The sequence below is a fragment of the Ammodytes marinus genome, assembly GCF_949987685.1.
Source record: "Ammodytes marinus genome assembly, chromosome: 7".
In the NCBI taxonomy this organism is placed as follows: domain Eukaryota; kingdom Metazoa; phylum Chordata; class Actinopteri; order Uranoscopiformes; family Ammodytidae; genus Ammodytes; species Ammodytes marinus.
The window spans coordinates 18,943,487-18,971,263 of record NC_137211.1 but is presented as its reverse complement, the minus strand read 5'-3'; the positions used below and the strand labels follow the sequence as shown (position 1 = coordinate 18,971,263).

The following is a 27,777-nucleotide window of genomic DNA, read 5'->3' as shown; positions in this document are numbered from 1 at the left end:
TGTACTACTCCAAGATTCAAGATTGTTGGTTTGTCATTTGCACAATTAGCCTACAGCAGTAATCGTTGGCAATGACATTCTTGAATCTCTGGCTCCCTTCAACAATTCAACATTGAAAAAAATCATATAGAGGAATACACAATTAAAGAGATTATCTAAGTAAATAAACAGAAATAGTGCAAACAAAATCTCCAAATATAAAGTATAATATATAAATGTATATGTAAAATACAATTTAAATTGATAAGAATAATGTAAAATATTACTTACAAATCGAATAGAATACTTATACACTAGTATTGTTATATTTTGAGGTTTTGTTGTGAAGTCTGATGAATATACCTGACCGGATGTATTTGTTGCCGTTGGGACGTTGACGCTGCCGCTGGAGCTCGCGCTGTTCTGTGATCATGGCTGCACTGGACCATACCAGCCATGTTTGCTAATTTAAAACCCAAAGGTTAGCGGAATAGTTGTTTATTATTTACCGCTGCGGCTGTGCCATATTCCATCGCATGATCCACTCTAGACGGGAGGTTTACAGGCGTTTGCGCCTTGGAAGTCCATGGACTGAAAGGTTTGGGATTTGGATTTTACGGAAATATCAGCGAAACTTTTTTAGAATATGGTTATTGTGGGAAGATGATGCTCTGCGAAAAAAAAGGTATGCGCGTGCAGCGTAAACACTGTAACTTCATCTGGCCGCTAGCTAACGTTAGCGCACGAACAAAAGGGAGCACGCCTCCTTCTGTTACCAAGCGAGAGTGAGAGAGTTAACGTTTGTCGCTATCAACACACCGGTTGATATTTATTTTTATCTATTGCTAACGGACACCATGGATCCAAAGCAGCGTGGTTGTGGTACCTGCTACCTGGCTATTAGCTGCTAACGGCGCAGCTTTAAGCAACGCATTGAAACGGGGTAAACGTTAAGGATGCTATCTGTTAGCTCATTAGCTAGCGTGTGTAAGCTAGGATCTATTGTGATGATTTAGCTAAATAACCTTGGAACTGGAGCACAGTTATATTTTAGTTCACGTTAAAGTTAAATTATATGTATGTACCGCCTCTTGGGTATTTCAGCTAATTTTAATGTTAATAGTATCAGCTGACTTTGGAAGTGCCTTTAAAGTGAATTCTTCGTTGGGAGAAGAGCAGCTAGCGCGACTGAGCTATCGCGGCGCCTGCTTTTGCAATGGCCTCGTTGAATTAGGAAATGAAGTATCCACAGAGGGCTACTTTTGTATTACGAGAATATGGAGCTGCTAACGAGCGTGTGGCGTGGTTACAGTCCTTCAGGCCTCGGAGTGACTAAAATATTCTCGCTAATCCCTTTCATTGTTAGTTGGCCGGGGCCGCCGGTGTTGGGTCTTGAATACCGTTCGTGGTGTTGTGTATTTATCATGGTAGATTGAGGAGGACGTGCTCATATGATGAGAGCCTCTATCGGAATATCCCGGTTGTCCATTAGAGCTCGGTAAGGCCGGAGCATCTGCTGTTGCTGCTGGCTGCGACATTTTGACGGTTGTTGTTGTTGGAACGAAAATGGTGCTGTCACAACGTGAAGCTGCCAACATAATTTAGGAGAAGGCATTTCATGGAGGATTTTTTTTTTTGCATATTACGCAGCGTCCTCAAAGCTGCATTGGAATATAAGGAAACGAATGCATTAATAAATATACATTTATGATCACAAGAAGATGCAAATCGTGCACGAGCGTCTTACCTCCAGGTTACGTCTGACTGGAACTTAATAATAGTGTACATTCTTTAAAAAAAAATCTGTTCTTTCTGTTTTTTCAGATGGAGTCAAATAATCATTTCAACTATGGCACCCACCCCTCAGCAAACTCAGGACTGAAACTCTCCTCAGGGGATTCTCTTTATACTAACGGGTCATCCATGAGTTTTCCTCAGCAGGGAAAGAGTGAGTGTTTGCATCCTTCAGCACCATATCAGCATATAAATAAAATCATTGTGAGAATTGTTGCCAGTTGATGGACAGTCCACACTTTTTCCCTCCACCTCTTAATTTTAGATAAAATTCCTTTATCTATCTCATCAAAGTATTAACGTCAACAAGCACAGTGATCTGCTAATGCAAACAATAACCTGTTTAACTTGACTGATGTTCCCGTGTCTAACAGATATGAATGGCGAAATGAATGTGAATGGCGTCACTACTGTACTCGGGTCCGGAGTGCCTGGTTCCCTGCCTGGTTCCCACCCGCCAACAGCTCCTTACCCCCACATGAGTAACCTCCACCAGAGCAGTGTGGGCTTTGACTACCTGTGGGGAGGACACCCTCAGTACGGTCCAGCGGCCATGGGCACCTCTCCTGGGCACGGGATGCACCAAAAGCAGCCTACTCCTGGGATGGTGCAGCCTCAGTCACAGCACCACTTCCAGGGTCATGGACAGTACCAACTCAATGGGGGACTTGAAAGCTCCCACCAGCCCCCTGTGGCAGGCCCACCCAACATGCCTCTTACTGGAAGTCAGTACTGGAATAGGAGTAACCCTGGCCCACAGCAGATAAGTTATAATTCACACAGTATGTACGGGACCTACCAGAGTCAGACACATCCTGGAATTACACCGTCGCAGCATCACCAGCAGCAGCAGTCCTTACAACCGTCACAGCAGCACCTCCACTCCCATCGTCTCCCACACCACCACCAGCAGCACCAGCAACCACCACATTATAGCATGATGCCTAACGGGATGCCCTTCTACCAGCACCAATCCCTGCCATCTCCTCAGTCGTCTCAGCCACAAGGCCAGGCTCAGATGATGCCCCCAGCTGCCCAGAATTTTACTCCTCCACACGGCAGCCCACAGCACCACAGTTTAGGCCGAGGGCGAACTGGCAGCCCTCTCCCTGGGGGGATGTCCTCCGTACCGTCAACAGGGCAGGATAGTGGATCACCAAAGGGCCACAACAGGGAACGGAGCCCCCATGCTAGCAGCATACCCTCTGCCATGCAAGGTAACCACTTTACACTTACATATTTATTTTGTTAACAAAGTCCTGTCAGTCTTTTTGTGTTTCTTCGGTTTCCATATAAAGTACCTATTATGACGTTAGTGCAAGGAGTTATTTTGCTTTGAGAACTTTATTTCTGGTGTCTATCCAAGTTTTATTTCCTCATAAATTGAACAGTTTTCATCGACTTTACATTTCCTCATTCAATGCCACCAGTTGAGTGATACTAGTGTCATATGGTCTTCTTCCTCTTTGGCCATACTTTGCAAAGGCAGAGCCATCCAAGCTGCTGATTATGTTATAACATGGAACTTGTTGGAAATGCAAACATTTCCATTGGTTGTCAACCGATATGGGGTTTTCAATGGCATTTATTTTTATAAAATATTATAATTCAAAAAATATATAAATATGAACTTAAAATGAACAATTTATTCAATAAATCAAGACACAGAAAATTATTTCAAAATAAAACATTTGCATTTTCTATTGTACTTGGCCTTTCCTGGTGTTGGCTCCTGCAGGTATTGTCTGATGCCAAGATGATGGCATCTTAAAATGCCATTAATAGTTACAAGATTCAACCAGCAGGTGCCACTGTTTGACTTTATAACACTATTAACTGTCATTGAGTGGGTTTACAAAGGATAGATTATGTCTACTGCCACATCCTTATGTTTTCCTTTTTCTTTTTAAATATATACAGATTTATAATAGGTGTAGTATTAAAATAATTAATAATGGGACTATCAGATGTTTCAACATAAAATACCCGTACCCTGAGTATATGTTTTACTTCAAAATAAGAGGCTTATATTTTATCGAGTATTTTGTCAATTCTCTTCTCTTTCAGGGCATACGAGAGAAGCTGTCAAGGAGGTAGACACAAGCTATAATGGCACGGAAAGGTCACCTGTTGCTCAGAGGCAACCCAAAGCTGTGGGACCTACAAGTGATTATCGTCAGGCTTCTCCTGTCAGAGAGCCAGCCGGGAATTCACCTCCCCAGTCCGCGTCTTCTCAGCGCTCTGTATCTCCTGCAGCAGTGTCCACACCTCCTCGGGTCTCTGATGTAGAATCTACTCCACCACAAATCTCAACACTTCCCAATGTGTCCTCGGCCCCTCACAGACTTTCCCCACCTCCTCCAATGACTCCCACTGATAGTGTGTCTTCTGTTCCTCCAGTCTCGGAGTCTGTTGCGCATGCTGTTGCTTCTGGGCCTCCTATAACTGTCTCCCCTCCTGCCATAGTGCCCACGTCTTCATACGCTGTTTCTGAACCCATCTCATCTCTTCAGAAGCTGGTTCAAGGGTCAAAACCACCTCCCATGAAATCTTGCTTTTCCGATACATCTGGAGCTCGTCATGAAAGGCCTGGACCCCCGAAACTAACGTCTGCCACTTCAGTGAGTGCAAAATCCTCATCCGCTGGTGTGCCTCCTCTACTTAAATCAGCATCTGCATCTCAAACGTCTGTGTCTAAACCTTGTGACGCTGCAGCCACAGCCCAGAATCAGACATACACTCCACCAGCTGCTAACTCTGGTCTTTCCACTGCAGCATCTTTACCACCAGGAGCTATGAACGTACCCTCGTCCCGTGAAAGCCCTACAGCCCGACCTCTGTCTACCCTACCTCTTCTAACCACTCAAGCCTCCAGGACTGCACTGATGTTGGGCCCTCCTGCCTTGGTGTCTGTACCTCCTGCAATGGGTACGTCTTCTGGAGGGGCCCCAACGTCTGACACTGAGCAGCGTTCTCCTGACACCACTGCTCCTCTTCATCTAAAGCAGTCACTTCCTAAGCCTGAGCACCGCAGTCATAGTGAGGATTGGGAAGCGTCGGCTTATAAAATAAATGAAAAACCAGGGGAACGCCTCCTCCCTCAGCTTGATTCGGGTAGGGATGAAGCTACTGAGACTGATACATCTGAAATTCACTCGCCCAAATTCCTCACCGATCTTCCCGGGAAACCCTTGCAGACCGATGTTGCTCCTGATCAAAATGGCAAGAATAAACAAACGGATTCTGAAAAGCCCCACCTGAAAAGCAGTGTCATTTGTGAGACGGAGGACTCCATGTTGGAGCAGACTGCACTCCGAAAGTCTTTGCATCTCCACAGCACAAGGATAGAAGTGACAGATGAAGACAGCTCTGATAATTCTTCACAATTTGATGGCGATTCCACGTTGGACACCCCGTCTAGAATCGATGCCAGCTCTGTCTTGGAAAAGACCTCTCTTTATGATGGTGATAGCTCCTGCATGGATGACTCCGCTCACTTTGACAATAGCTTTCACCTGAGAAAGGACGCTTCTCAGTTTGACAGCACTTCCAATGCAGAAGAGGAACCATCTGCTGCTTTTGACACCACTAGAGATAGCTGCTCCTCTGTGGACGAGTCCAGAGATGACACGATGAACTCCACCAGGGATGGGGGAACGTCTGAGGCAGAGGAGACCAAGGACAGCTGCCACATCACAGTAGAATCAATGCTGGAGTCTTCTCAGATGGAAGAGCCCTCTGTCGACTCAAGTGATGTGTGCAACTCCAGCTCATTTGAGCCATCTCAGCCTAGTGGTCAAGGTACATTCCTTAAGTTTATGATCAGGAAAATATAATAAGTATCACATGGGTTGGCAGTACACACATTGCCAATGTAGATGTGTAAAAGGCATTATGTTGTTTGGGTCGTGTCCTCAATTAAAAAACAAAAACTATTTTCTTTGAACATTGCTTGCATTGTCACTGAGAAGAGAGAGACAGATTTCAAATATGGATTGCTCATCTTCCTGTTTTGTATGTTGTTTTTAACATGATGTTATTTCATCTCAGGACTTGAGGCAGAGTGGGAGTCCACAGGACATGATACACCAGACTCAGCTGGGCGCATTAGCATTAAGACCAATGTAAATGAGGCAATGACTCCCCCAAGTTTTAAGATGAGAAATGAGAACTTCATTGCCTTCAGTACCCCAGCAGAGGGCCCCGCTGTTCACCCACTGCAACCAGTAATGGATCAGATCGTGTCACCTGCCGGAGGAAATCTGAAAACCCCAGGGAAACCACGCAAACCTCGAACTCCAAAGGCAATATTGATGAAAACCCCAGGTATTCAACATTCTGATTTGACCTAATTGTGACTTAAAATTGCTTTTTATATTTTACATTTCATTAACTTTTTGTCTTTCCCTGTTTATTTCAAGGTACTGAGGTGGTCAAGCGGAAACCACGTGGTCGCACACCTAAAGTGGATAAAATGAAGCCTGATGAAGAGGCAGTTAATAAAGATGAGGCACCCAAGGGCAGAAAGAGGAAGAAGTCTCTCAAGGCAGACGTTAAAGAACAAAGCGGAGAGGCTGGCTCACTCACAGAAGAGGTTGATCCAGTCACAGCCACAATTGAAGCTGTTCTGGCCAACACCTCAGCATATGACACCTCGTTTGACAAACCCAAGAAGGTGAAAAGGGCCAAGAAACAAGAAGGAAAAACGGCTAAACAAGATGCAGAAAAAAATGCTGATGGTGAAGAGAACGATGATGACAGCTCCACTGCAGGTAAAGAGGAAGAGTTCATTAAAAGGTCACTACATCAAATCAAGGCGTCTGTTTCTTTGAGACAATATATCACAGTCTAATGCTTAACTTGGTTGTGTGAATCTTTCTTGAGCAGGGGAATCCAGAGGACGGAGGGTTGCAACTGAGGAGCAGGTCCGGTTCCCGATGCAGCATGGGTAATGTTCATTGTATTATTTTTTACATCGTTTGTTGATTTAAAAAATGCTTTCCTATACTATTACACTGATGAGAATTGCAATTGGCTAAACATGTAAAACATTGAATAAATGTCAAAACCCAACTATTTTTCCCACGTTTGTTTAAAACTTTTAGTTTTCCAGTGTGTGCAGTGTTTAAAGACTTCAACGCCATTAAGTTCTGCTGTATGACAGGAAATTAATGATAAACTCTTAACTGCAGTTGGAAGAGGGAGATTCGTGTGAAGAAACTGGAGAACCGCATGAAGGGTGAAACCTGGTATTACACACCGTGTGGACGGAGGATGAAGCAGTTCCCAGAAATAATCAAGGTACGTTTTCCTGGATCAAAGTCTTTGAAGACAAATCTAACCACTATGATGCTATAATACCATTATAATAACCAATGATATAATGATTAACAGTTATTTTCTTTTTCCTTCACCCAGTACTTGAATAGACACACGGACAGTGTGGTCACCAGAGAACACTTCAGCTTCAGCCCACGCATGCCAGTTGGAGATTTTTATGAAGAAAGAGAAACACCTGAGGTCTGTATAGTTTTTGAGTACTCCCCAGTGGGTTGACTAAAATAATTTTCAGTCAAGAAGCTACTGCATGGTTCCTTTTTAATGATGTTACAAACATGTTAACTATGTGTAGTAGACATTTTAGGGTCTCACCATTCTCTAACATGTGTAACAGGGTATGAAGTGGATGATCTTGGCTAATGAAGAGGTTCCCTCCATGATTATGGCCATCACTGGCCGGCGAGGTCGACCTCCAAACCCGGATAAAGAGAAACCTCGGCGGGTTCATGGCGTGAAGGGTGGGCCGGCCCGCCGCCCTGGTAGACCCCCCAAACCCAAGATGATTGACTTCCTTAGCAAAGTCGATGCCAAGCTTTTAAAACGACTTGAGGCCAAGGGTAAGTAGATGTTGACTAGAAGAGATGTAAGTGGATGTGTTTATAGTAGTTAAGGCTTTCATTTAGAAGTCTCAAAACCAGATGACTTGCTTAGCACAGAGCCTCAAGAAGATTTTTCTGTAATTAATGTAATGTTTGTATTCCCACTTTCTTTCTTTTTTTATAGAAGCTCTTACGGAGGAGGAAAAAGAGAAACTTGCAAAAATCAAAAAGAAAATGAAGAGAAAGGTAGGCAGTTCAGACTGTCTGTAATGTTGAGCTGTTAGCTTAATGAGATCATATTCAGATTTGTTTTTGCTGCTGTCTTGTTATTTAGGCAAGAATGAAGAGAAAAGAGGATGCCAAGGTTAAAAAGATGAAAGAGGAGAAAAAGAGAGCCAAGGTACAGACAAAGACCAACCCAAAATAAAAAAAATGCCTTTTTCCTCAGCATCCCCTCTTCCTCACATCCACCTGTTTTTTTCTTTCCGTTGTGTGCGTTCAGCTTGATAAAGATGGCAAGGACCCGGAGCAGAAGGCTGAACCGACCGACTTGACAGCCGTACAGGTCACACTGCCGGCTGCAGAGCCCAAGAAGCCGGGCCGCAGGAGATCAGTCAAGGTGGTTGTTCCTCCACCAGCACAGCAGACGGATGAGGAGAGGATTGCTCAGGGGAAGAGGGTTCTGGGTGCTCGCAGTAAAGCCAAGGCTCTGGCTAAAGCCCAGGCTGAGGAAGAGGCAGCAGCTCAGGCCGCTGTAGCAGCTAAGAGAGCAGCGGAGAGGAGAGCGCAGGCCCAAAGACGTCTGGAGGAGCGCAAGAGGCAGCAGTTGATCGCAGAAGAACTGAAGAAGCCCACAGAGGACATGTGCATCACTGACCACAAAGTGAGTTTTGTCATTTGAAATGTCGATGTCATTGTAGTGACTTTTTTTTTAAGGACAATCGTGACCTTTTGAACTGTCTTCATCAGCCCCTTCCAGAGCTGTCCCGTATCCCCGGTGTGGTTCTCTCTGGCACAGCTTTTGCACACTGCCTGGCCGTGGTTGAGTTCCTACATGGCTATGGAAAGGTGATTGGCCTCAATGTACCCAAGGACATCCCCAGCCTCGCTACCCTGCAGGAGGGCCTGTTAGGCCTAGGTGACAGCCAAGCAGAGGTCCAGGACCTACTGATAAAGCTGGTGGAGACTGCACTCCATGATCCAGGGATGCCATCATATTATCAGGTGTGTGCTACAGTTTGAGCATTTACTTCCATCAATAAAATTCCCGGATAACAAATGATAAACCTTCCTAATCTACATTTTCCTCTCTCTTCGTCCCATCCCAACATACAGTCTGTGAAGATCCTCGGGGAAAAGCTAGTTGAGTTGGAGCTGACCCGTGGCACAGTCTCAGAAGTACTTCGCATCTTTTTGGAATCTCATGGTTTTTCTACAGAAGTGTGCAACACACTGCGGACCAAAACATTTCACGCCCTGCCTCCGGACACCAAGGCCTCCATCCTGGGTTTCGTAGTGAACCAGCTCAACGGCAGCAACACTGTGACTAGGTTAGAGCAAGAACACATTTTTTTATGGTGTAGGTTACTCTTGTGTTACTCCCACATTCCCTTTATTAATGTATGCATTTTATATTTCAGTGACATCGACAACACATTGGAAAACATGGCAACTTACAGGAAGAACAAGTGGATTATCGAGAGGAAGCTGCGCAAGTAAGATTGTTTTTTTTTATCTTCGTTAATTGAAATGATCTGAGTAATCTGGGAATTTTTCTAATGAAGGCAAAGAGCAATACAGCATATTGACCCTGACTGTGTTTTCCCTTGCAGACTGAAGGTGGCACTAGCGCGCCGTACAGGGCGCTCAGAGGAAGAGCTGTGTTTTGATGAGAGGAGGCGCAGTGCCAGAGTGGCTGAAGAGGAGAACCTGAGTCTGGAGGACAGCGGCCTAGTCGCGGAGAGAGGCAACCGCCGTGCACGCAAAGACGAACCCAAACTCAGTGATGTACGTACAGTATCTTCTTTTTTGTATTATTAATGTTATTTGTTTTAAGTTTTTGGAACAGATCATTCCTACATGTAAGTTTGATCTTTCTGTTTTTCTGCAGAGTGAAAGCCCGACCAATGCCAGCATTCCAGAGCTTGAAAGGCAGATAGATAAGCTAACCAAGGTAAGTCTGATGGTACACAGACAGAGTGCTTTATTTATTTATATTTTATTTGTGTTAAATATCGCTCTGATCTTGAATTTCCACAGCGGCAAGCATTTTTCCGCAAAAAGCTGCTGCTTTCGTCTCATTCCATGCGAGCCGTCTTGCTGGGCCAGGACCGTTACCGTCGCAGATACTTGGCTCTACCTCACCTCGGAGGGATTCTGGTTGAAGGGCCAGAGGAGCTGCTGAGTGAGTCTTGAGAATTCATCTGAAAGAAATGTCATGGCTCCAATTTTTTGATTTTCAAACCTTGTTGCTTAACTATTTTAATCTAAAGTCACTCAACATTTGTCTCGTGCAGCTTCTGGAGAAGTCCTTGTAGCTGAGGTTCCGGTCACCTTCCTCAAAAAGGAGCCCAAACTTGAAGAGTCCCCCATGCCGACCACTCCCCCTCCTACACTACCTTCCTCTGCTGCCCCCGTCCCGGCCCAGACTTTGTCTCCAGAGGAGGACCCCCTCCCCGGCACCGCGTCCCTCATGAGCATGCCAAGAGCACGAGGACGCCCACGAAAAATCAAACCTGAAGTGGAGCTTCACCTCCGCACGGCAAAGATTCGCCGCCGGCGTCGAAGTAGCGTCCGGTCCGGGGGCGAAGAAGGGCCGGCATCACCCAACAGTGACCTCACACAGGCCGCTTTCCAGAGCTGGCTCAGCCAATCACAGGAAGCGGTGACTAACGGCACATGCCCTGCTGCAGGGGACGGCCCAGACGGTAACCGACCAGAGGAAAGTGTGAAAGACATGGCAGAGAAACAGGGACAGTGGTTCAACCTGCTACCCAAACAACCGTGTGACGATCACTCTCTGACCGAGCCCCAGACACCCAACATACCCCCAAAACTCCTTCCTCAGATGGCCAGTGCTCTGCCCCCACTTGATGCTTCACTCTTGAAGGTTTGCCACCATAAACACAACTATGAATACCTTTTTTAAATTTTACTGTCATAATACTCTTTAAGTTCTCTGTATGTAAATAAATAATCTCTCCCCACCCCTCAGCCGGACCCACTTATGCCTGGCTTGGCTCCTGCTGACCCGACGACCCCAGCAACACCTCAAAACATTCCCCCTACCAACCCTGCTGTGACTGATTGTGCCCAACCACCACCCGCTCAGCTTCTTCCAGCTCCTGTTACTCCTGCCAAGTCATCTCCATCTACGCCCGGCAGGCCAGGGCGCAGGCGGAGGAGAGGTAGCAGAGGCAGCAGTCCTGCTCGCAGAGGGCCAAGAGCAGCTGCAGCAAAACGTCGCGGACGCCCTCCCAGCTCTGTGTTCCAAGAGCTGGAGCAGCAGTACTTCACACAACTGGTGGTCAAGCCCATACCGGCATGTAAGTATTCTCTGGTGAAAAGGAGTATAATGATTTTGAGCCACTGCTGCCACATTTGGCAATTCCTTAACTATTACACCGGCAGCAGCTGATCCTGGAATCTAGGGCTGCTGGAAACTTATAGAATAGTCATGCATTGGGTTGTTCTCAGTGGGAAAACAGTCTTTCTTATTTTTAATGTGTTGAATAATGCATATGTTTCTTTCCAGCAATGGTGCGTGGCTGGTGGTGGATCAAGGATCCAGCAGAACTGTATAGCACCTTACAGGCCCTCCATCCAAGGGGCATCAGGGAGAAGGTGCTCCATAAGCATTTGGCCAAACACATGGAGAATTTAGCTGAGATGTGCACCAAACCTATCAACGGTAAGCTGATCATCTATTTTGTGTAAAATAATTTGATACTACTCATGTAATGTCTTGCGCCATCCCCATGTCTCCTGGGTTAGTCTTGTTGTCTTTACAAATGTCCTTGTGTTCCTCTCGGCTAGACTCTATATTTGAGTTGAAAGTTGACGCGAAGGATGTGCTAGTGGAGGCTCTGCAGCAGCCCTGGCAAGTGCAGGAGAAAGCAATGGAGAATGACATCAGTGCCCTGCAGTGGGTAGAGAACCTGGAGCAGCGGGTCATCGCCGCTGATCTCCATCTCAAGGTGAGAAATGGATTGAATTTGTCCGTCACGATCATGCATTGTCTCTTTGAATGAATATAACATTAACATTAACACAAATTATTAAAAAAAACTCATATCGGCTTTTTGTATTATTTTAAGGCACTTCCTCCAAGCGCTGTGAATGATGCTGAATCTACAACAGAGACACCAATGGCAGAATTTCAGGTAAGCATTTATAATGCTTGATAAAATAGTTCCTTCAATTCTTTATTTTAAGAAAAAATAAGTTCTGTACAACTTCTGTTTAGTTATTGTTACTTGAAGTCTCCCCGCCTCTCCTCTTTTTAAGCCTTACACACTGCCAGATCCAGACTCCACACGCGATGACCTGCAATACTATGAGCACGACGCTGACCCACAAGATGACTGGATTATTAGAACTAAGAAGGAGTGGTCCAACCTGCCCCGCATCGCCACACATCCGGTGGACCTGGGCGTGCTGCGGCTGGCCAACCTTGAGCGAAACATTGAGAGGCGCTACCTGAAGGAGCCGCTGTGGAACCCAGCCGAGGTGATACGCCTCGCTCCTCTCACCCCCACCCCCGGAGAAGAGTGCCCCATGGATGTCTTCAGGTGAGAAGAATGGCCTTTTCTTTGGCGTCAAGCTTTGTGACTTTGGTTTGTTTTTATATTTTTAATCTTATTTTTTTCTTATCATTTTCTTCTGGTCCAGTCTGGAAAATGAGATCACATCCCGACTGCGAACATGGCGGCAGGCTCTGGATCGCTGCCGCAGTGCTCCTCAGCTCTGTTTGTGTTTACTGCAGCTGGAGAAGGCGATTGCTTGGGAAAGATCTGTGACTAAAGTGGTAAGTAAAGGATTGTTCTTGGACCCTGGTGTTCCTAACTTTTTTTGGGAGGACAACCCCACATTAAAGTCGGTTGACAATTTAAAAATAAGTGTTTTTTTCTTTGTGATCACCTTTTTTATCTAGACTTGCCAGATTTGCAGGAAAGGCGACAATGATGACTGTCTGTTGCTATGTGACGGCTGTGATCATGGTTGTCACATGTACTGCCTGAAGCCCAAAATCACCCAGGTGCCAGAGGGCGACTGGTTTTGTCCCAGCTGCATTGCCCAGGTCAGAACCCTGGCACCTTTTTGAATCTAAGAGCTTTTTATGCAGCGATTGCTTCCTTCAAATCAATTTGTTCTCTGCTACATTTATTCCTCATCAGTTCACTTTGTTCACTCTGTCCCTCAGGATGAAAGTAACTCGCCGCGCTCGTCTAAAAAGAGGTCCCGGGTGAAAAAGAGAAGATACGAAGACGAGAGCTCTGAAGACGACATGACACCGCGTCGTAGTGCCGGCATGGCAACGCGTCACAAGGAAACACCAACACCCTCCTCATCCTCCCGCCCCTCTGGAGAAGGAAGCAGCGCTAAACGCCGTCGCATGGCAACACGCAACCAGCCGGACCTCACCTTCTGCGAGTGAGTGCTGCCTTCAGTCGCTGTCCAGCTGTTCACATGCTTGAGAGATTTTGGTTTGACAGCTATGTTGTGTTTGATCTGTGTTTAATTCATTTGATTTGATTTCCTCCCCAGGATCATTCTGATGGAGATGGAGTCTCACGTCGATGCCTGGCCGTTCCTCGAACCCGTCAACCCCCGACTGGTGCCAGGCTACCGTCGCATCATCAAGACCCCAATGGACTTCCTCACCATGAGAGAACGACTGCTACAGGGAGGGTAAGAGCAGATCATGCTACTTGTTTCATTACAACTTTACTTGTTTAAGGTTAGTCATTTTAAGGGGAAAACACATTGTATTATTTCAACTATTAAGTTATTTGTAAAACAGCATGCTAGTGTAGGCCAACAAGATTTATTTTCTGAATTTTCAATGCTGCTTTATTTTTATGTTTTAAATTGGGAAATACATGTTCCAAAACGACCAATAACCTCTGCATTTAAAAAGAAATCAAGCAAGTAGGCTAATAATAACCATTATATGAATGGCATCACAGTAGGCCCAACTGTCCACAATGATAGCACAACAGCCCCCCATCCAAAAAGGAACTATAAAAAGTTGAATTTGCACTTTGATGTGTTGTTAAGTGCATGGTCCATTATTTGTATTTAGTGTATCTGCATATTATTGCACCAAAACAGTATTATATTTCTTTAATTGTATTTTGTACTGTCTGCATGTTTGAACAAAATTTGTACCTACACTTAGCAAACAAAATTGCACAACTGTAAGGTCTGTGTCTGTTGTATTTTTGTATTTAAATAAACAGTTGTCTATTTTTTTAGTGCGCATAGGCATCTTTGAGCAAAATACCCCCAAATTGTTCGCCGCAGGACACTTCGCCTCCTGTATCCCTGAGCATTGACCACCTTGACTAAGACATTTCCTTGGGGAAACACTGCTTAAACACAAGTTTACACAACAATCAGCAAATCATAGAGACGGAATAATCCACAAACCTAAAAGTAAACAAACCTGGGAAGGAGCGGGGGAAATTCCTCTCAACTTAACTGATAGAATTTCAAAACCATAATCTATGTGTAATTGGAAAAAGCAGGACTAACTAATAAGGTTATTAAAAATACCTTTAAAAAAAAAAAGTGTCCACAGAAAATAAATAAATACATCATGAAATTATCATAGGCACAAAACCAGGAAATATTTTATGGAAACCCACAAAGTCTATTCTTTAAAATTGTGTTGTAGTGCATAATTACACTACAATCATTTTAAAAGATAGAAAATGCTCTCATTATCAGACTTAATATAGGACGTAACAGAAATTAGAATTTCATATGCAGCTGCTTTTCTCAACTCTTCTCATCCAGGCCTGGAAAAGGAGGCGCTCCCTTTAGAGTAACAGGTCCCTCCTCTGTTTCCTTTCCTCAGGTACTGCAGCTGTGAGGAGTTTGCGGCGGACGCTCATCTCATCTTCAACAACTGTGAGGCGTTCAACGAGGACACGTCAGAGGTGGGGGTGGCAGGTCACAACATGAGGCTTTTCTTTGAGAACCGCTGGGCAGAGTTCTACTCAGATAAGGACAAATAGAAGCCTTCCACGTTCCCCCTCATGGTGGGGCTGTATACTGTTGTTGCCGTCACCGTCCCCATTACTGCTAAGGTGGTTCTTCCAGCTATGTGTATTCTCATGTATAGGTATATATGTATAGATTTTGGCTATTTGTCTGTTATTCTTTCCTCTACGGGTTTGGTCCTTTTCCAGGCCCACAACAGAACTGGCTTGAACCTCTTGTACCCATTCCACATCCACAGAGCGAGAACACACACCTCTCTCCACGTTTGCTTCCACAATTCATGTCGTCTCATCGTCACCTCAGCGCCTCATCTCCTGTTTGCGCTCTCCTGTCACATACGTTCCATGCCCCTTGTCGTAGCAAGGCCTTTGGTCAAGCCCCACTGTGGGGTGATGACACTGTTTCGGGCCCGAGTGTTTTGGCTCTCAGACTCGTACTATAGGTCGGGGACTGACACTGTTGCAGCCTAACTGCTGCACACCGGACCTGTTTAGCAACGCTCAACGACGAAATGGATCAAAACTCTTCACAGAGCTTGTGCCATTTCTTACCTGTTCAATGGAAACTTAATGTACTGTGGTCTTATGCCTAGAAGTAACTTTTTTGCTCAATATATTTTTATTATATATTCTATATATAAATATATATATATAAAGATTACAATAGCTGGGATTATTTAATAGCAATAGCTTGTAGTGAATGTGTACAGATTACCTTATAGAAATGTCTAGACAATTTATGAAAAGGCCAGTTAAAACTAAAAGGAATCTGTTCTTGGACTGTCACATGTAGACGTTGTATAACCTCCACTTAAAGTCTTGCACACACACATGAACATAAACACTTTTCACCAACACACACACACTGACATGCACAAGATATCACACACATACCCACCTTCTGCTGCTGTGTGAAAGACACTGGTTTCTGAAACTGGAGGATTTTTTTAGTGTCAGTCAGTCTGGGTTTAGACCCAGTATATTTCACTGTCTACACTGTTAAATAATCAACTAGTTACACCTGATCTGTGTTACAGACTGAAACAATGCTATTGTAACACACAGCTCACATAGACATTTTACTCTTGTACCATAAAAAATGCCCTTAAACAAAATGGTGTATTCCCGCTTTAGAACTGTAATTGAGCAATGAATCTGTGTTGGAAATCACTTCTTTTTATCAGTAGCTTGTCCTAACCAGGCGAAAACATTTGAAGGTGGTTATCCCATTTTAAAGACTAGAATTGCAAAGAAATGAGGTACTGGGCACATTCTGGGCCTGGTTTTCTGTATTACATTCCTTTTTATTGAGTTGTGTGCTATACAAGGGCCAATGTACAATGTTGCGCGACATGTTTGGGTTGCTGTGACGGTGACAAGATGACACCACAGTCTGGGTTTTATTTAAACATGTTTTTCTTACACTGAACTCCAATCCGTTGATAGGAAATACACTTTGATGTTCCTTAACACACTGAAAGGGACAAACGTTTTTTCAAAAAAAGAAGAAAAAAAAATGACACAAACCAAGAGTGGTGTTCAGTGAATTTTTAATAATGTACAGTTTTGGTGACTTTAAATTTGTTTCTTTATATTTTTAGGACCAATTCATAATTTTTAAGAGGAGTTATTACAAGACTCTGTTGTTTTAAGGTGATGTAACACGTGTGCATCTGTAGAATGTACTGTGAGTTGAATAAAAACCACATCTAGTAGAGGGTATTATTTCTTTCTCTTTGTGTTTCTCAGAATCTTTTCTGTGATTTCTCCACATTTCTTTTAAATTAGGTTTCCTTCATGATTTTCCATTTCCTCCCACTACTTTCACAGTATATGCAGGGATAGTCTTCAGCCCATCATGACTGCATATGGCTTCTAAACTATCAGGAGCAGTTATTATGCCTTCTGTTTAAGTTAAGTTAAAAACATACTACTACTTCATACCAGCGGTGGACTGGGACAAAAATTCAGCCCTGGCATTTTTGGCCAAGGCAGCCCACCATGATTATTTATACGATATGTGGAGGCAGGGGCGTTGCTCCAAATTCTGGGCCCCTATACAGGAAGTCCTGATGGGCCCTCTGAGAGGCAGTCTTACAATACAAACATGTAAAAGCTATGTTTGTCTATAGTCCAAAACGTATGAGTGACTGGTCACTCTCTGAGCCAGATAACAACACAATGTTTCTATTGATGAATGACCAAATCATTACGCGTACTTGAACACAACCCCTGGTCTAATGACTCTTAATAACCATGCACACACACAGTGTTTCTCACAGGAATTTGAGAGACTGTCGTGGACCCTGGACCTTCTAGAGCAGGGGTTCTCAACCTTCTGCAAGATGGGCCCCCCCAAAGCTGGGTCATTGCAGTTGGGCCCCCCCACCGACCCTGACAACCCCCCCCCCCCCCTCCCCCCCCACACACACACACACACCACCCTACACAGATAGATAGATAGATAGATAGATAGATAGATAGATAGATAGATAGATAGATAGATAGATAGATAGATACTCTATTATTGTTATTATCACAAGGGCTAGGCCAGTGGCGCACCTTTGAGTTGAACATTGGGTTTAGGGTTGGGGTCCGGAAATTTCTTATAATTTAACGTTAAATTCTGGTGCACTTTTATGTGACACTGAGGAAATGTTTTTTTTTTAAATCTCCTTAGAAGAGAAGAAAATAGTAGCCTAAATAGAACATACACAGAATACATTCTACAATAGGTATACCTGTTATGAAAAAGCTTCACAAAACAAAGTCTATGATCAATGGGAAACACTGCTGTCTGACAACCCAGTTCAGAGAATGTTTCAACTATTGAGTCTTGGATTTGGAAAGTGGCCAGATTTAGCTCAAAATGCTACCTGCGATTAATGTGCTGTGCAGCCTGAACGCGGAGTTGTGTGTGTCTCAGTGGCGATTCCAGGAAATTTTGACTGGGGGTGGCCAAGGTGGGCCACAGAGCTAGAGTGGGGTGGCCATCGCACCCCTGAATTAATAGCATGTGATATGCTGTAACCAATTCAAAGATGATTTATAATCCCAAATGCCCAAATCATGTTAGTATCCATTGTAATGTTTGTCAGAAAACTAAACCCCTGAAGGGGGGTCTGGGGGCATCCCCCCAGAAATTTTTTTTGTGTTTTTAACATGTAATCTAAGCATTCTGGTGCATTCTGGCGAAGATAATAAAGGAAAAAGTCAATATTCATTTCAGTTCAGATGAATAGTAAAATTAGCAAAACAACATAACTTGCTAGCAGCCAGATGCCTAACAACTGGACAGAGGGACGGATGACAACTAGATTTTGACCAAATATCTTGCTAAAAAAATAAACCTTTATTTATGAAATTCTGCCCTAAGAACATGTTACACTTGCTAACTACAAACTTAAATTTTTTTATTCAGATTTCAAAAATCTGCTGGGACACGTGCCCATACACATGCATGGGTGGCACGCATGTCACAAGCACACTTATGCTGTTTTCAAGACCTTTGCTGACCAGAGACCAGTTCTAGTGGCCACAGTCCTACCATTAATTCAGTACTTGAAAATTGCAAACTGATCTCATATCAGTGGATTGGAGTGTTTGTGTGATGAACTTGGCAACTACCTATCAAAAAAAGTTAAGTTTTTTTTTTCATCCCCCTCGCGCCCCCCCGGTAGAGGGGGGGCCCCCCCGGTAGAACCACTGTTCTAGAGGGGTCCGGGGGAATGCTCCCCCGGAAGATTTTTTTTCAAATGTTAAAGTAAAATTCATCAATCTGGTGCACTTTGAAGAGAAAACTAAGGATAAATCAACTGTTTCCTATGTAAGCTATTTAGTAGGCTATTATTTGCTGGAATAATGTATAGACACAGATGACCAAAAAGCAGAAAGAAGAAATGTACATGTTTTAAAAATCCAGTCAGCTTCGGGATTTTTTTTCCTTTGTTTGTATTTGTTAATGGCCCAATATAGGCCCCTGATCTTCGTAGCCCCGAACAATGTTATTTAAAAAATAACATAAATGTACTGACGAATGAAAGGCCCATGAAATCTTTTTTTTCCCTAAATAACGTTTTTCTGGGCCTTCAAAGATCAGGGGCCTATATTGAGCCAGTAAAAAAAAGAATAAAAAAAATATATATATATATATTTTTTTGGGTGCAGCCCCCCTCTGCCTTGGGCCCCCCAAGCCTGTCCGCAGTCCGACGGCCCTGAACGTAACTGACCATCGTCAGATGCTCATAATTACCGAGTAGAAGTTGAATGCATGATAATACAATTTAATGCAGCCTCTGAATGGGCGGCCCTCTGCTGTGTGTGTGATTGGGCCAGGCCCAGCCTAGAACCAATCATAATGAGTAATGGCCTGGGACAAAGTTTTATTTAACTTTCAGGTGAAGTTGACAGCCTGCACGCACAATTATATGTCCATGGCACTCCCGAGAGGGAAGGGCCCTCGGCCCTCGGCTGTGTGACTTGGCCGGGCCGGGCCGAGTCACACAGCCGAGGGTCCATAAAAAAAAAAAAAAAAAAAAAAAAAAGATTTTTAATTTTTTTTTTTTTTTTTTTTTTTTATAAATGGACCCGGCCCGGCCCAAAATGCCTGCCGGCCCACCGGGACGATGCCCGGTATGCCAGATGGCCAGTCCACCCCTGCTTCATACTATAGTGTTAAAATAAATATAACACAACTACTGCCCTTCGACCATTTATGGTATGTCTAGGGCTGATACAGTTAGAATTTGAAATGAATTAGCGACTTTGAATAATTTACTAATCGTTTAAGTAATTTTTCAAGCAAAATTGAAAAATGTTACCTGGTGAAGATTTGCAGCTTTGTCATATATGATCAAATAATAAAGCAACTTTTGGTTATACTGTTGGAAGGGCAAAATGAGCCATTTGCTCTGAGGGATTGTACTGATAGTTTTTCACTATTTAATAAAAAAAAAACTGACCTTTACAATGGATAGATAGGTGTGTTTATGACGTGGAACGTGAGTCTCGAACAATTGAATTACATTTACCATATGAAACAATAGTACCTTTAAGAAGATACATTTACTCTTCAGGGTTATTTAATATCTCATTTTTGCTAGATGGAACATTTTCCAAGTAGGAACACACATCCCTACGAGCTTACCTCATACCTTTACCTTAAAAACTTGCTGTATACCACAGGACAAACCCACTGCAAAATGTCACATTAAAGGGTGTGAAGAAGAGGTCTTAGCTTTGATGGAAATATGCTATATATTTTGGCGGGGCTCTGCAGCTCCCTGTTGAGTCCTGTCTGAGGCACATGCTGCTGGGAACTTCCTGCCATCACTCTCAGCTGCTCTACAGTGGCAAAGACTCAAGTGCAACACACTCTTGCACACAAACTTATATTCACAGAGAAACAACACAAATATATCAATATAAAATACATGGGTATACTTTTATTTAAAAAAATTTAAATGTTTGTATTGTCTTTTAGTGCATCTCTCCCGTTGCCCTCTGTTGCTCTCTCAAATCCCTTAGCTGGCACTTTGTGCGAGTATGTGTATATTTGTGTGTGTGCGTGTGTTTGAAATTGTGTCAGCGTCAGCACTCTGGGCGGAGGGGGCTGAAAACTCCCCACGCCAGCGGGTTCCAGTGTGCCCCCCCCGCCCATCCCGCTCCACACAGTCAGGCTTAGCCCCACAAAAGGGGATAACAGTTAAACAGTTGCCGTGGAGAGGAGGGGGTAATCCACGGCATAATGGGGGCCACGCCTGCACCCCTCGTCCAACTATCCAACCAGTTCATTCTGGACTGTCAGATTGAGGGCCCCTAACAACCTGGAGGGTCAGGAGAATCCGATTGGACTCTGAACATCACCATGAAGTTAATACCTGCTGCATCTATTATGCGGCTAAAACCAACATATTGTATCAACACATATAGGCCTACTATATATATGAGATACCTATTGCATCGCCAAGTGGACCATTCATTTATTGAAACAGCTGGAATTCTGTAAACATCTTTGCAAGGTGTGTGTGTGTGTGTGTGTTTGTATGTGTTTTTGGTATCAAAGAGAGAAATTAAAAAGCCTGCACAGAGGCAGCATCACAAAAGGCTCTATGGCAACTGCATCATGAAAGAGATTGTCCCCATGGCGATTGGAGCAGCACATCACAAGTGTGTGAAGTGGAAGGAGAAAAAAACAAAAAATACAAAAAGCACACTGGGAGGACGTAATATTCCAGATCTTTGTTTTTTGTTTATTGTCGACACAACACATCACTTAATACATTGTGTGTGCTGTTTAACATAGAAGCACTCTCCATGTCTTCTTTTAATCCGGCCCTGCTGAAGACCTACATTTCCCTTTAGTAGATTAAGATTTACATAGGACAGAGGAAAGGGTCTTATGTATGTATTTAAAGCTGAAATGCAACATATTATTCAGTAGTTTATTTCAAAGTAGAGGATGTGGTGTGTTCTTTTTGCTCTGGTCCTCTCTGCTCATTAGTGGTCCCTTTTGTCCTATAATTGATATGAAAATCAGACTGAGCTTCGGTAATGGGTGCCAGGTGCTTAGGACACGCCAATGCCATTCTGCCCAACAGGAGACAACAGGACGAGCCACAAACACCTTCATGTTAGATTATGTGATGCTCCTAGATAAATGTATGTCATGTTCATGGTTGGTGCATGATATTTGTTATTTTCAACATATTCTACGAAAAGACCAAGTCATATCTTGCCACTATTATTACAAAAGAAGAACATATTTAACAGCACAGAGGATAATAGGTACACAACACTTCCATTTTATATGCTTCTGTAAATACATTTATGAATGACTTGCTGGAATTTGGAGAGACGATTCGGCCTCTTCTGTGCTTTGAATTTAGTCCTGTGTATTAAAACACTAACTGATGTACAAGGTTTGAAGCTGCCGAATGCTACTAGCAGTGCTTACAATTGTGATGAAGGTATTCAATTCCATATCCGTAAGGGGTTATATCATTTTTTGACCTCGCTGCATTGTCTCAACCGGCTGTGTGTTTGATTCGTCTGGACATTGTGCAACCCTCTGGAGTGGCCACAATCACTTGAGTTTGAAGAGGTGAAAAGGCTTCCGGTAGTTTGCTGACGATTTCTTAAATTGCTCAAGGTCAGTAGCAAGTGTTGGGAGGGAAACTTGGAGGTTTTGTACATACAACCTTGGAGAGACATTTTTGAAGGGGCTTACAATGACAAATGTTTGTGCACATGAAGACTTGGTAGGGCCTTAGGTGTGGGGTAAGGAGGGGGGTGTGAGGAGAGAGAGGGAGGCTGAGAAGGGGGAAGGCTGCTCTCTTCAAAGGACCTCTTAGACTGTACAAGTTAATGAGGGATGTAGCAGAAACCCTGAAGCCCTCAGACCCACGGCCGATCAGCTGCACGCAGACGTACTGACGGACAGTCAGAGGGAAAGACGGACTTGGGGACAACATAGGCCTACTCACTGAATTGAAAATGACGTGGCGTGAGGTAGGCATCTTATTTGATCAACGTAGTGTTTGTATCCCTGATGAATTTATAGGATTCTGAATTTAAAATAGTTAACACATGTTTACCAAAGAGTGCTTGTGTAGCTATCTAATTTATGGCAATTTATAATTTATGGCAGCACTTTGTTAAAGGACAGATGGTTACGATTGAAGTGTTACAGTATACTGTAATTTTGTAGCAATTGATGCATTTTTTCTTTCTTTCTTTTGATGAAGAACACATTATAGCTAACAGTGTTGAAATACAGGTCTTTACCATTACGCTGACTTGTTTGTGTTTGATATAATGAAAGAATAATTGTTGTGTCTGTGTCATCTGTGACATATTACACCTTTTAATAGCACTAAGACTGTCTGTAAAAAGTATCACCATCATAAAGTTTAATATAGTATTGTGACTGTTTCAATGATTTCAATAGGTTGTTTCCTTTCAAATCAGGAATATCAGCACCAGTCGGTTTGAGCAAGAAAAAAAAAGTGGTTTGGTGAACTAAATGTAGGCCATCTTTGTTTATGTCCCTTTTTCTCCCGGGCAGCTACGTAGTCGTCAGTTCTGGCGGGCCATGCTGGCAGAGCTGCTTGGCACCCTGGTATTAGTGAGTGCTGTGCTGGGTGCCTCTGTGCCGGGCACTGGAGAGGCCCCTGTGGGACCCCTGTACCCAGCAGTGGCAGTGGGTGTGGCGATAGTCGCATTGGGATACTGTTATGGAGAAATAAGTGGAGCACAGGTGAATTTCTTATGGTCACATATGCATTAAAATGTATATCCCTCTGATTGACTTGTCCTGGATGTATAATCTTTAGTGGTGACAATGTAGCAGTTATCAGTGTTGATAGAAGTACTACTGGAGTAGAAATACCAATACAATATACATCATAAAAATATTAAATTAAAAGTAATTCTACTTCAATAAAAGCATTATTAGGTTAGTATCAAAATTATTATTCATAATGGCCCCATGATATACAATCATGCATGACATGTTACGATTAGTTTGAACTCCTTAATAGTGTAAGTGTAGTATAGTCCAGTGGTTCGCAATATAGGGGTCTGAACCCTCCAAGGGATCGCAAGATTAATTTGAGGGGTCATGAGATTGACTATAATGCCAGCTGTCAGTGTTTCTGGACAATGGCTGTAGTATAAATCACTTTTTGTCAAAATCAGATAATATTTCCTCACAATCCACTAGCTACCCACAGCCTACTGTGTGTGAGCTGAACAAAACTCCAGTGTTAATACACAGTTTAGGCTCTGTAAACTGGCAAAAATGCAATAGCTATGGTGGGCCCACTTTGTTTACATACCAGTTTACAGAGCCTATGCTGTGTAATAACACCAGATCTGTTTTAAGCTTACACACAGTACGGACAGATAGCGGATTGTTAGGAGATATTCACTGATTTAGACAAACATTGATTTCTACAGAATCGCTGACTTTTCAGCAGCACTAAATGGAAATACTTATATACTGTACAAGTATCATAGTAACTAGCCACTTTACCCACTGGCAGTTGTTGCATGAAATGTTTTAAATTCATGAAATTTGGTATCAGTGAGCGTGTTTATGCTTTTTGATCAGGTGAACCCTGCTGTGACTCTGTCTCTGTTGGCTACGCGGAAGCTGGACGCTCTCCGGGCCCTTGTGTACATCGCTGCACAGTGTTTGGGGGCCTGTTTAGGAGCCGGGGCTCTCTACCTAGCCCTGCCAGTCAAATCCACTGCAGACCATTTCGTCAACAGGGTCAGTTCTCAGATTATTGATCTGTTCCTTTAAAAGTTTGGGCAGACAATATATCTCGTCATAATCTTACCGTCTTTTTGGTTACTTTCCTCTCAGGTCCCTATAGAGCTGAATGCGGCGCAGGCTCTGGGCATAGAGGTTTTGTGCACCTTCCAGATGGTTTTCACTGTGTTCTCAGTTGAGGATCAACGTCGGAGGGATAGCCCAGAACCAGGACACCTGGCCATTGGAGTAGCACACACTGCTGGCGTGCTAATAGGGGTAAGATGTGTTTTAATACAGAATACATCTTAACTTTATTAGCAAAGGTGTTTATTATAATCTTACCTTTTTTTATTAAAAAAATGTATTATGACGATTCTCCCCTTCATTATACCCAAACAGTACAGTTTTTAACCCAAAAAACAATGAATGCTGAGAAGTGTGCTTTCAAACTAATGCTTCAAAAAAAGAAAAGAAGAAGCTTGAATTGGATGAGTTGTTGCACCTTTAGGGACCTTTTGCATTGCGTTAGTTCAAAAGTGAACATAATTTTCTCACACTGTAATAAATCACATTTAACCTTAACCATATAAGACATTATGGGATACTCTTTTCAAAACAACGTGGAAGCTATAGGGGAGAACAGGGTAATCTGAGCCACTTTTTACATTTGCTCCCCTCTAAGCGAGCTAAAATTATTCATCACTCAAATTTACACATTTCCCATTAATTCAGGATGTTTCCTAGAAATGGGCATTAGCAGAATTTTTTCAAGACAAAGGGCAGTGAAAATACGATTGTTTTAAAAAAAGTTGTCATGTGGCTCACTTTACCCCAGCTGTGGGGTAAACTGATCCACCTTCTTTTTCCACTCTGAAACTACCATAACAACACATATTGTAACAGTAAGAATCCTGAAAGCTAGCCACACATTCCAGAACTAATGTCGGACTAGTAAAAGAACAATGGGGTTTGGTCAATTAAGCAAAGCAAATTTTCTAAACACTTGAAATTAACTCTGAACAAAATCAAATACAACATATTATAATTCAAAAGGTTTTAATAAGATTCAAATGAAAGATAGAACCAGTTAGATTAGAACACAGTCTGGGGGTCAGAACACAGGACCCTTAGAGCCAGCTTGTGTCTGGGGGTCAAAGCATAGGAAAATCAGAACCAGCGAGAACAGCCTGGGACTCAGAACACAGGAGAAGACCCAACTGGATTATAACATCAGCCTGTCATACTCTACAACTAGGCCTACTCTACATTCCAGCCCTGAAGGTAACAGGGAAAGATGAGAAGGTGCTCTTTCCGTGTGGTTGCCCCAGGTCGTCTTCCTGGTGTATTTCCTTGGCATGATGGCTTTTCTACAATGTGTATGACATTAGAATAAAACATATGTCATGTAATATTACATTAAAATATGTTTAAGACTAAACTTAACTTGTGCCTCATGGTGGGGGAAAGTGAGACAGTGGCTCACTTTCCCCCACCACCACAATTTGAGAAAAAACTACCTCTCTTAGCATTTCAGGCTAATTTTTAGCTAATATCATCACATGGTTTTTATATGTTGGTAGTTCATCAACACGTATGATAGAAGTTTTTCTACGTGAATACATTTGCTTTGGCACAACAGTTGATTAAAGCTCCCATATTATACACTTTTCGGTTCTATTATACACCATATTATATGGTCTTAGTGGTCCCTAATACGTTTTTCTTTAATTGTTTGCTGAAAAAAACTTTCAGATAATTTATTGTACTATGCTGATGTTCAGCTAATCTCACAATGGCCTATTTTTTAAAAAAGAGTTGCAGGTCCCCTCGTAAATATACAATCTTTGAGCTCCCCCCGCCCCCTGTCCGGAAGCGAAGCCAGATACGCCTCGCCCTCTGTCTGTCAGGGCCGTGGACCAATAAGAAATAGGGGTGTGGGCTGCACAGTGGAAGCTTCTGGCTTTACGGTTTGTGAGGTCAGAAAAGGGGATAATTCTGACTGGAGTGTTTTTGGGGGGAGGGGTGGGGGTTTCAGAAAAGGGGAGAGTGAGAAAAGGAGAGATTGTTATTTTTTTTGATATTTTGGCAGTCTCTAGGCACACCGTGGACGCATGGATATGTTGGAACACATTTAAAAAGTGCATTTAGCATAATATGGGACCTTTAAGTTGACAGCAAGAAAATTTACTTTTACATGCAAAATACCTATTTTGGTGAAAAAAACATGCTTACCACAGCACCATGAGGTCCTCTCTTTCAGGGCCATGGGGAAATGAGAGGGGCTTGAAAACATATATCTCACATGACCACAAATGTTTTCCGTTGCCTCGATACAGGGGGTGGCTCACATTACCCGATGCCTCAGATTCCCCCGTTCTCCCTTAAATGTGAAAAATTAAGAAGAAAAACTTCAACAGAAATTGCTTAAAAGCTGACTCTCCAGGGACACAGTAGTGGTTTCATACGGTTCTTGAAATGTAGTTGATGAAAAAATTTACCTTCCTGCTGGCAGTTAAAGGAAATATTTTGTTACGGAAAAGTGGATGATTTATATGAAACCGAATGCAAAACAAAAAACCTTTTTTTTTAACTTGTTTATTTAATTGTGTGATGTTTCTTTGTCAGGCACGATTCTCCGGTGGAAGTATGAACCCTGCACGATCTCTTGGTCCAGCCATCATCACTGGCTTCTGGGAAAACCACTGGGTAAGAGAGAAAGCTGCAAAATCATACTCTGTCGGGGGCGCCCTTAGCTCAGTTGGTAGGGTGTCCCCCCCCATGGGCCTCGGCCAGCAGCAGACCCGGGTTCGATTCCAGCCCGCGGTCGTTCTCTGCATGTCACTCCCCTCTCTGCCCCATTTCAACTCTGTCTCTACACTATCAATAAAGCATAAAAATGCCCAAAAAGAAAATCTAAAAAAAAAAAAAAATCATACTCTATCTCCACTGAAACCATTTGTCAACATTCACATAATAATAAGAATCTAAACAACAGCACTAAATCAAAATTAATGTTTTATTTATTGTTGATTGAATAAAGTAAAATGGTGGAGTTTTGATGCAGTTGTACTTTACTTGAATATTTCCACTCTGTGCCACTTTATACCTCACCTCAGGGGGAAATATTATAATTTTTACTCCACTACATTAAACCAGTTGTTTAATGTCTACTCTTGGCTCCTTGTCACATTTCAAAATGTCTATGAGTTGTTCCAACAAAGACTGATTCATCATCTAAACTTCTGACATAGTTTCATTTGAATCTTGGAACTTTTAAAGGCCTGAATCGGCCCGAATGGGTAAAATTATGCAAAATAAAAAGACACAAACATTAAAATACTGTGTTGCAGAAATTAGTTTCCTCTTCTTTTCACTCCCATTAATTATCTCATAACATCTCAGGGCATGACCCGTAGGTTGGTAACCAACTAAACCATATACGGTAACTGTATATAAAATAGATCAGACTAAATCCAGCGATTCTGGAGAATGCTTGTTGTCAAAATAATTTTTTGTCAAAATAAATTTTTAGAAACAACCCAGGATCTGTAAAGGGGCATTAGGCAAACCATGTTGTGCCCCCTTTGTTTACATACCAGTTTACAGAGCCTAGGCTGTGTATTTACACCAGGTTTATTTC

At 43.0% G+C, this 27,777-nt stretch overlaps 2 protein-coding genes across 4 annotated transcripts in view; both read left to right on the top strand.

Moving 5' to 3' along the window:
* Positions 1-446: 446 nt before the first annotated feature.
* baz2a (bromodomain adjacent to zinc finger domain, 2A) lies at positions 447-16,586 on the top strand. Of its 3 annotated transcripts, none has more exons than XM_080031165.1 (30): positions 447-577; positions 1,804-1,927; positions 2,148-2,990; positions 3,841-5,574; positions 5,824-6,099; positions 6,195-6,545; positions 6,661-6,721; positions 6,966-7,074; positions 7,192-7,293; positions 7,448-7,670; positions 7,837-7,898; positions 7,987-8,052; positions 8,155-8,535; positions 8,622-8,876; positions 8,988-9,202; positions 9,293-9,367; positions 9,485-9,659; positions 9,763-9,825; positions 9,912-10,056; positions 10,169-10,761; positions 10,867-11,197; positions 11,407-11,562; positions 11,688-11,848; positions 11,969-12,034; positions 12,159-12,442; positions 12,543-12,678; positions 12,805-12,951; positions 13,075-13,304; positions 13,419-13,562; positions 14,734-16,586. In XM_080031165.1, the coding sequence occupies exons 2-30, from the start codon at positions 1,804-1,806 to the stop codon at positions 14,891-14,893; spliced, it is 7,668 nt and encodes a 2,555-aa protein (XP_079887291.1). In that variant the 5' UTR covers positions 447-577; the 3' UTR covers positions 14,894-16,586. The 3 variants fall into 3 exon arrangements, with proteins under 3 accessions (XP_079887291.1, XP_079887290.1, XP_079887292.1); XM_080031164.1 differs by lacking the exon at positions 447-577 and adding an exon at positions 781-922; XM_080031166.1 differs by lacking the exons at positions 447-577; positions 12,805-12,951 and adding an exon at positions 781-922.
* A 5,786-nt stretch (positions 16,587-22,372) lies between these two features.
* LOC307253783 (aquaporin-4) overlaps positions 22,373-27,777 on the top strand; it is a gene marked incomplete at both ends in the record, with an annotated part of 5,800 nt that continues 395 nt past the window's right edge. Inside the window, 5 exons of the mRNA XM_080031952.1 lie at positions 22,373-22,387; positions 22,944-23,135; positions 23,991-24,152; positions 24,249-24,413; positions 26,763-26,843. Coding sequence (XP_079888078.1) covers positions 22,373-22,387; positions 22,944-23,135; positions 23,991-24,152; positions 24,249-24,413; positions 26,763-26,843 — 615 coding nt within the window. The remainder of the gene's footprint in view (positions 22,388-22,943; positions 23,136-23,990; positions 24,153-24,248; positions 24,414-26,762; positions 26,844-27,777) is intronic.

Bases quoted from the DNA above. Each gene is read 5' to 3' on its own strand.
- baz2a (XM_080031165.1), top strand. From the start codon at position 1,804: ATGGAGTCAAATAATCATTTCAACTATGGCACCCACCCCTCAGCAAAC. The intron at 7,671-7,836 runs GTAAGTAGATGT...CTTTTTTTATAG, and splicing joins AAAACGACTTGAGGCCAAGG to AAGCTCTTACGGAGGAGGAA. The intron at 12,035-12,158 runs GTAAGCATTTAT...CCTCTTTTTAAG, and splicing joins CACCAATGGCAGAATTTCAG to CCTTACACACTGCCAGATCC.